The following is a 9610-nucleotide window of genomic DNA, read 5'->3' as shown; positions in this document are numbered from 1 at the left end:
TGTATGTGTCTGTGTATATATGTATGTGTGTATCTGTGTCTGTCTGTCTATGTTTGTGTCTGTGTATATATGTATGTGTGTATCTGTGTCTGTCTGTGCATGTATGTGTGTCTGTGTATATATGTATGTGTGTATCTGTGTCTGTCTGTGTTTGAATGTGTCTGTCTGTGTGTATGTATGTGTGTATCTGTGTCTGTCTGTGTATGAATGTGTCTGTCTGTGTGTATGTATGTGTGTATCTGTGTCTGTCTGTGTATGAATGTGTCTGTCTGTGTGTATGTATATATGTGTTTGTGTGTGTATGTGTCTGCATACGTCTGTGTGTGTATGTATGTATATATCTGTGTGTATGTGTCTGTCTGTGTATATGAATGGTGAGGGGACCTCCTTGAGTTGGATACGATGTGTGGTTGGTGCTAACTGAGCTAAAGATGAAGGGAGGGTGCCAGTGATGATCAGAATCAAACTGAAGCCACAATAGGCTGACTGTCTCTTACAACATCTGTACATTTTCTTGATATAAAAAGCTGACGGATGGATTGTGATTAGTTGTGTAGATCAAAGCAGCAGGTTTCTCACTGTGGGAAGAGGCTGAGGACTTTGACTTGCATTCCCTCAGACCTCGTGCCTTCATGTCCAGTCCTCTGAAGGTTCATTCCCACTGTGACAGGCTCCGTCAGTGCTGAACATAATTGGGGCCCAGCGTATCAAGCAGAATGAGGTACCCCTGACTGCACCAGTGTTGGGCTGAGATGCCCTCAGTCTGTTCAAGGTCCATCTTGTTGAACATCCGCATTGGGCAGCACAAGGAGCTGAATGGACAATGGCACTTGGGCTTACTGCTGGGTTTTAGATGGTGAGGGGTGAGCCATGGTCTGTGACTGGGCAGATGGAGCCTATATTGGAGAAATAAACAAACACAAGCAGGTTAGCCACAATCTTTATCTACACAGTGCCCGAACAGTCAGGGGAAACAGAGAGTTGCAAAACTTCACTACTCCAGAAATGCTGATCAGTTGGGGCGGTATGACGGCTCAGTGGTTAGCACTGCTGCCTCACAGCACCAGGGACCCAGGCTCGGTTCCACTCTCAGGTGACTGTCTGTGTGGAGTTTGCACCTTCTCCCTGTGTCTGCATGGGTTTCTTCCAAGTGCTCTGGTTCCCTCCCAGAGTCCAAAGAAGTGCAGGTTAGGTGGATTGGCTGTGCTAAATTGCCCGTAGTGTCCAGGGATGGGAAATGCAGGGTTAGGTTAGGGGGGATGGGATGCTCTTTGGAGGGATGATACAGACTGAATGGCCTGTTGTAGGGATCCTGTGACTTTCAAGGAAGGGGAATTATAGCTTTACTCTAGATATAGCAACTGGGCACGTGCAAAGGGAGACATTATATTGACTGATGTCAGATCACATGGAACCCGAGTGTGTTGAGCTCCAACTGAGATGTACTCTTTTGCCATCCTCTGTAATGTTATGTATATGTTTTGTTATGTTCATAAAAACCTGTTGCCACTCACTCACAAAGTTATAAACATCACATGACTACCTGTGGCAATGGCATCCAGGCCCTCAGGACTAGATGTAGACAGCAAGACCCTGAAATGAAATTAGTGACAGTAAACCACAGAGACAGCCCAGCAGTACAACCCCAGAGTGAGAGGAATACCCCAAGTGGAGCTCAAGGTGGTATCAGCCGGCTGGGGACAGGCTGTGAGATGTAACAAGGAACTGGACCATGGAACAGGGAAGTCAGACAGAAGCTGAAGAAACAATGGGTACGTGGTTAGCCACAGGAAGTGATCAATCAGCCACAGGAAGTAAAGGATCACAAAAATGACAGTACTTACAGAGTTGGGGAAGAAACAAGCTCTCACAAAGGACACCAACCACAAGCACATAATAATCCAGAAGTGGTCTCACTGGTGCCCCATGTAAGTGAAGCATAACCTTCCCCCTTTTGTAATGACTTCTCCTCACACTAAACACTATATACTACAGAGCCATGAGTACAAAGAGAAAGACGAGAATAAGGCCACAGGAACAATACAGAAAATTAAACACAGGTTGTAGTATCTATGGAAATCCCAGCGGTAGGGGACGCAAGGGAACTCCTCTTGGGAGATGTGATAGGCCCACAGTGGGTTTTTGATTTCCTTGAAGGTTCAGACCTACAGGACAAATTCTGGTACAGACAGATTAAAGCAAATGACAAAGATTAAAAATTGGATACTAGAAAAACATTGGTCATTTTTGCATGCTAAACCATCGTTGAAGCTAGGAATGCTCATATAACCCTCCATTAACCTTTGGGGACCAGCAAGGACAAGACTCTGAGTAAGAAGCCAGATACTACAGAAAAAGATTAAGGAGACCTTTATAAGTAATTCCTAGTCATTACAACACTTTATTAAGTGGAGCTGCTTGTATAATGTTAGACATCCTCCAAACCCTTCAGTCTTAACATTGCAAGATGGTGAGAAGGACCTTCCATTTCTCTCAAAACAGGAACTCAATACATCAGGAAATCAGAGCACATTCCAGGCGGTGTTGTGCTCTTTCAGAATATAGTTACAGAGAAGCAAACCAGCACAAGTTTTTCATTTCATCAAATTTGGATCTTCCTATACTTCTGGGTACAGAGGGACGCTATTCCTGAAAAGCCAGTTGTCTCTTTCAATGACAACTAGTCCTTTCTCAAAGAAGACAAACAAGGAGTAAAGTTGTCTACTTACTGTGCAGAACCTGACCAGGAAATGCAACAGGAAATGTTGATCCCTGAGAAGATACTAGATCAGTGCAGGGAAGTAAGAAAGTGACCTTGTGTTGGTTCAATCCATTGTGAAAGGGCGTACAAAAGATTGACAAGGATGTTGCCAGGGTTGGAAGGTTTGAGCTATAGGCAAAGGCCCAGAAACTGGGACTATTTTCCGTGGAATGTCAGAGGCTGAGGGGTGACCTTATAGAGGTTTATAAAATCATGAGGGCCATGGATAGAGTGAACAAGGTCTTTTCCCCAGGGTAGGAGGGTTGGGGGGCGTCCAAAACTAGATAGCATTGGTTTAAGGTGAGAGGGGAAAGATTTAAATGGAACCTAAGAGGTAAGTTTTTTCATGCAGAAGGTGGTACATGTATGGAATGAGCTGCCAGAGGAAGTGGTGGAGGCTGGTACAATTACAACGTTTAAAAGGCATTTGGATGGGTACATAAAAAAAAAGTTTAGCAGGATATGTATAAATGCTGGCAAATGGGACTAGATTTATTTAGGATATCTTGTCGGCATGGGCGAGTTGGTCTGAAGAGTCTGTTTCCGTGCTGCACAACTCTATGACTCTAAATGTCTACAGTCAGTGATCATCAATAATGCAGGGAAGAGGTCCCTGAGCCTCAATACAATTTTAAGATCATTCCCTTTGAAGCTTCAGTCAAGATGGACAGTGACACACCTCCACAGGCAAAAGCTAACAGTATGCAACAAATCTTTGCAACCATGCTCAGAGAATATTAATACAAGCTTGACACGTTTAGAGAAAAGCTTCAGTCCTCAGCAAAGAAGCACAACAATTTCACATCACTAATACGACGTTATCAAGACTGAAAGAGACCCTGAAGTCCAAAGTAGATCATGTTGACATTCATTGTGCAGGAATTGTGACCTGTATAGATAGCAACCGCACACTGCAAAAAAAAACCATGAGCAAGGCACAGAAACACTGGAGACCGTTTCTGGCAAAAATCTTCCAGACCAGGTTATTGAGTTTATGGACACACAGAGAATGCGTTCTTGAAATTTAAAATTGTACACAGGAACAAACTGGAACAGCTCAGCGCTCAACACAGACTGGCACAGTCTAACTCCTTCAGTGAGACCATTGAACTAAAAGTCTCAGCCACCAGAAGTCAAACAGTAGAATCAAGCTCTGCAGGTTGAAAATGTGAAGCTTCGAGAAGATTTACAAATATCTTGCACTCAGACCTTTAGTGTTGTCACCTATGTGACACATCTTACAGATGCTTTGATGGGTAATAACGCCTCTTTGTTACAGTGACTTCAAGATCACAGTGAACGCCTAGCTGAAGGAAACTCTCTACCACAGTTAATGACTGATGGCGTGATCTTTCAAAGAGAAAGCACTGGGCAAAGAGAGAGAGAGAATAAGAATCTTTGCTCCTTTATTAATGAGAAACATCACATCACAAGCAGGTTGTCCATTCAAGTAACTCTGCAAATCAGAACATCACTCAAGAATTTCCTATCGGTCCTGGTTTGGCATCATGATGTCCATGATGTTAAATTCCTACTTGGTGGGGTCCCTGAGATGTCACGGCAAGTGGCAAGATGAAACCACTCCTACAGTAAGAGAAACCCTGTATCATGATGGTGGTGCAGAAGTCTTCACTTCCTGATCTCCAGCATAATCCTCAGAACGCCTTCCAAACCTATTACATTCATCCCTGGGTCATACAGCAGATCAAGAGAGTGAGAATTTCACTTCATTGTCTTCCTTTTCAAGAAGTTGTGGTCATTCCAATATTGGAATCTCTGCTTTTGAATTAGTTTTTCCTTGATAGGTCTTCACTGCTGGTATAGCCAAGTCTTCAAAGATCAGTTGTTGTCAACTGTAGCAAGTCCACTTCACCAATGTATTGGCCTTCCCAGGAAATGACAAGTGAGAATGTTGATCCTCCACATTCCTCCAAGGGATTCATCAGTCCCTCAAGCAACGATTGACTTGAGGGTTGGAGGGCAAGTGGATCGAGAGTGTTGAATGTTCATGGACAAATGCTAAAGGTAAAAAAAGGGGAATGTGAAAGAGTGGAGCTGTAGACTGAAGGAAATGTAGCTTTACACTGAGTGTAGCTGCTGAACATCTGCACAGGGAGTAATGCATGGGAACACAACCACCAGCTTCAAGTTCCCCTCCAAGCCACTCCCCATCCTCACTTGGAAATATATTGCTGTTCCTTCACTGTTCAAAACTTCACTAGGCCAAAATCCTGGAATTCCCTCCCTAATGGGATTGTGGGTCAACCCACAGCAGGTGGACTGCAGCGGTTCAAGAAGGCAGCTCACCACCACCTTCTCAAGGGCAACTAGGGACAGGGCAATAAATGCTGGGCCCAGCCAGCGACGCCCACATCACACAAATGAATAAAAAAATGCCATAGTGCCGACAGATCACAAATTGGAGTGTGGGTATGTAGAGCTCCAAATAAGACACATTCTCTCAGCATCCGCTTGTATAGGGATATATTCAAGAAAGCCTGTTGCTGTTCACGCAAAAGAACGTACAGCTCACATTACTACAAACACTGCAACATGGGGGGAAGGAGGACAATTACCAGTGTGTAAAACGTGATAATCCATCATGAGGCCTGGAACTATTTGACCTGCGATTAAGACTCTAAATAAGAAATTCATCATGAGAAAACTGATCTTTTCTACCGGTTTACTGGGTAACCCATCTCCCTCGAAATCAAAACTGGTGAGTGGTCACCCAAAACCAGTCAGAACTGAGAGGCTGGAATAATATTCCGGGTTATTCCATGATTGTCTGCGGGATAGGAGGAAGTTTACCTCTTGAGGTTTAACTGTGACTGTTTTTCTTCCTCAGGAGAGTGACTGTGTCATTGGAGTCCACGAGAGGGCAGAGTGTGGTAGGACTAAGCTTCACAATAACTCTTAAGAACAGAAACAATTCAAATAATCACCAGAGGAGGACACCGACTGCACCAGGTCTGTAGCACATGAAGTGTTACTTAGAATGTCCTGCACAGAAACAGGCCATTTGGCCCAACCAGTCTAGATATTTTTTCTAATTAACTTGTTCAGAGATATCATTCCATACTGCTGTAGAGGGCGGAAACTGAACTGAAAAGCCTCCTAGTTCAGAGGTAGGGAGACTATCACTACACCTGATAGAAGTTTATAAAATAATGAGAGCTATAGAGTTTGTGGTAGGTGTTTTTTCCCTAGGATGGGAATTTCAAGGCTAGGGGGCACATTTTTAAGATGAGAGGAGAGGGATTTAAAAAAGACATGAGGGGCAATTTTTTTACATAGAGGGTGATTCATGTGTGGAATGAACTTCCAGAGGAAGTGGGTACAGTTGCAATGTTTCATAGAATCCCTACAGTGTGGAAACAGGCCCTTCAGCCCAACAAGTCCACACTGACCCTTGGAGCATCCCACCCAGACCCATCCCCCTATAACCCATGTACCCCTGAACATTATAGGCAATTTAGCATGGCCAATCCACCCAATCTGCACATCTTTGGACTGTGGGAGGAAACCAGAGCACCCAGAGGAAACCCATGCAGATGCAGGGAGAATGTGCAAACTCCATGCAGACAGTTGCCTGAGGGTGGAATTGAACCTGGGTCCTCTGGTGCTGTGAGGCAGCAGTGTTAACCATTGAGCCACCGTGCTGCCCCTAAAGGATATTTGGATAAGTACATGAATAGGAAAGGTTTGGAGGGATATGGGTAGTTGGGACTAGTTTAGTTTGCAATTATGTTCGGTATGGACTGGTTGGACCGAAGGGTCTGTTTCCATGCTGTATGACCCTGTGACTCTATGACCACAACAGCCCCCTGACCAACTGGACAATGTCTTTGTGTGTGTTCTATACCAGTCTCCCCTCACCCCACTTTGCCTTACCTTATCAGCATATCTTTCTATTCCTTTCTCGCACATGTGTTTATCGAGTTGCCCCTTAAATAGGTCACTGTTTTCTACTTCAACTGCTCCCTGTGTGAGCAAGTTTCCCATTTTCTGCGTAAAGATGTTTCTCCTGAAGTGCTTGTTGAATTTATTGATGATTATCTTATGTTTCTCACCTCTAGCTTGGATTTCTCAAAGTGCCAAAATCTACTTGATGAAACCCCATCATAGTTTCAAAGATCTCCACTACACGTCCATTTCTAGAGGAAACAGCCACACACCCATTCACTCTTTCCTAGTAGTTTCAATCTCTCAGCTCTGATATTGTGTTTGTAAATCTTAATGCACCATCTCTGATGGTTCCACAATCCAAATGGTAATAATGGGGATCAGAACCGTACCCAGTCTGTCAAGTGTGATCTAATTAATGTGTGATACAGGTTTAACAGAAGCACTCTGCTTTGTCAGCACACCAGAGGGAGGGTGTGTCAGAGAAATGAGAAAATCAAAGCTGGCACCAAACAGAATGAGAACAAGACAGAGATACATAGGAGGGAACAAGTTCTCGGTGTTAACAATGTGGTTAACAATATATACTCAAAACTGAGATAGACAGATTATAAGGCATTCGAGGGTTATGGGGAAAATGGAGTTGAGGATTATTAAATTGAATAGTGGTGCAGACACAGTGGGCCGAACGGCCTATTTCTGCTCCTACATCTCATGCTGGAATGAGATAATGAACAAAAATTGGATTTCAAAATGTGGTGCTATAAAGACGGCCACTCGCTATCTCCCACTGAGCCCCTGGCAGATTTCAGGTCAATCCTTCTGAGTTGGCCTGGCCTTGCTGTATCATCAGAGAAAGATGCTGGGAGGGGATCAGTGATTACAAACAAGAAGAGGCAGAATTTTGTTGGTGCGCTGACAGTGGACGGAGGGTCTGGGAGTTCTCACCGGACTAGGGCTCAGATCTTTGCTGCGATTCAGATGATTGTAGAGAAGGGCAGAAATCTCCTTCTGTCCAGTTTCCGCTGCGATAGAGAGGGCGGTGCTGCCATCCTGCAGACAGGAAAACAAAGCATTAAAGGGTATCCTGCACATTAAAAGCGCAGTCAGATCCCACACCGGCCAGAATTTTCTGACAGCCTGACTCCGGGAGGCCTGTTGGATTGGCGGAGGACTGCATGTGTTTGGGAGGGTCTGATGTGTGTGTGTGTGTGTGTGTGTGTGTGTGTGTGTGTGTGTGTGTGAGTGTGTGTGTGTGTGTGCATGTGAGTGTGCGTGTGTGCGTGTGCGTGTGTGTGTGCGTGAATGTGCGTGTGTGTGTGTGCGTGAGTGTGCGTGTGTGTGTGTGCGTGTGCGTGTGTGTGTGCGTGAATATGCGTGTGTGTGTGCGCGTGAATGTGCGTGTGTGTGTGCGTGTGAGTGTGCGTGTGCGTGTGCGTGTGTGTGTGTGTGCGTGTGCGCGTGAATGTGCGTGTGTGTGTGTGCGTGAGTGTGCGTGTGTGTGTGTGCAAGTGTGTGTGCGTGTGTGTGCGTGTGTGTGCGTATGTGTGTGTGTGCGTGTGAGTGTGCGTGTGTGTGTGTGAGTGTGTGTGTGTGTGCACGTGTGTGCGCGTGTGTGTGAGTGCGTGTGTGTGTGTGCGTGGGTGTGTGTGTGTGTGGGGGGGTGGACAGGGTGGGAGGGCCACAGGAGTAAGCCAGTGGGAGACCTTGAGGCTATAGGTGGCCAGGAGGAGAAGCAGGAGCTCCTGGTGGAGATGTTGAAGGTGCCTCAAGATGGCAGTGTCTTCAAAAACCATCTAAAATCGATCAAAGTGTGCCACACCTGCCAGGCCATTTGTCTCCTGGGAAATTCCTTCAGAGAATGGCCTTTTGTTGTGAACCTCTGATCCTCGAAGCTGTGGAAGCGAGGGAGGGGAGGGGGTGGGGATTTAATGGAAGCATCAATGGCTCCCTGGCCACCCCTCCAGACAGCTGGCAGGCTCCACAAACAGTGGGAAGCTGCTCCGATCATGGGAAGATTCATTGCCATCAGAATGTTGTCCCGATTTGAGCTTTTAAGTGGGGCCATTGGCTGCTTCTGGAAGGCAGCGAGATTCTCCTCCTGCCTGTCCCTTCCTTTGGAAGAATAAGTGTATTGGGGAACCGTCCCAAAGTGGCCCTTCCCCTCCCCTTACCTCCAACACCGATTCGATGGGATGGGGAAATTTCAGCCCATTGTCTCGATACCCAATGTGCCCATTCTTCCTGTACCATATTCCTGTCCCTGTACCCATTCCTCCTGTACTCTATACACTGTCCCTGTACCCATTCCTCCTGTACTCTATACACTGTTCCTGTACCCATTCCCCCTGTACTCTATACACTGTCCCTGTACCCGTTCACACTGTACTGTATACACTGTCCCTGTGCCCATTCACGCTGTAATGTACACACTGTCCCTGTACCCAATCATGTTGTACTGTATACACTGTACCTGTACCCATTCTTCCTGCACTCTATTCATCGTTCCTGTACCCATTCCTCCCGTACTGTATACACTGTCCCTGTACCCACTCCTCCTGCACTCTATTCACCGTCCCTGTACCCATTCCCCCTGGACTCTATACACTGTCCCTGTACCCATTCCCCCTGTATTCTATACACTGTCCCTGTACCCATTCCTACTGTACTCTATACACCGTCTCTGTACCCATTCCCCCGTACTGTATACACTGTCCCTGTACCCATTCCCCATGTACTCTATACACTGTCCCTGTACCCATTCCCCCGTACTCTATACACTGTTCCTGTACCCATTCCCCCTGTACTCTATACACTCTCTCTGTACCCATTCCCCCTATACTCTGTACACTCTCTCTGTACCCATTCCCCCTGTACTCTATACACTGTCTCTGTCCCCATTCCCCCTGTACTCTATACACTGTTCCTGTACCCATTCACACT

At 45.9% G+C, this 9610-nt stretch overlaps 1 protein-coding gene across 1 annotated transcript in view; it reads right to left on the bottom strand.

Moving 5' to 3' along the window:
* LOC109925781 (KN motif and ankyrin repeat domain-containing protein 2-like) overlaps positions 1-9610 on the bottom strand; it is an 82256-nt gene that overhangs the window by 1609 nt on the left and 71037 nt on the right. Inside the window, exons 9-10 of the mRNA XM_048617818.1 lie at positions 7616-7720; positions 1-896 (exon numbers count right to left, since the gene is read on the bottom strand). The exon at positions 1-896 is cut by the window's left edge and continues 1609 nt beyond it. Of these exons, the coding sequence (XP_048473775.1) occupies positions 837-896; positions 7616-7720 (165 nt within the window). The 3' untranslated portion in view covers positions 1-836. The remainder of the gene's footprint in view (positions 897-7615; positions 7721-9610) is intronic.

Source organism: Rhincodon typus, chromosome 38 (assembly GCF_021869965.1).
Source record: "Rhincodon typus isolate 14 chromosome 38, sRhiTyp1.1, whole genome shotgun sequence".
Taxonomy (NCBI): domain Eukaryota; kingdom Metazoa; phylum Chordata; class Chondrichthyes; order Orectolobiformes; family Rhincodontidae; genus Rhincodon; species Rhincodon typus.
Note: the sequence above shows the minus strand (reverse complement) of the source record. Positions and strands in the feature narration are given on the sequence as shown.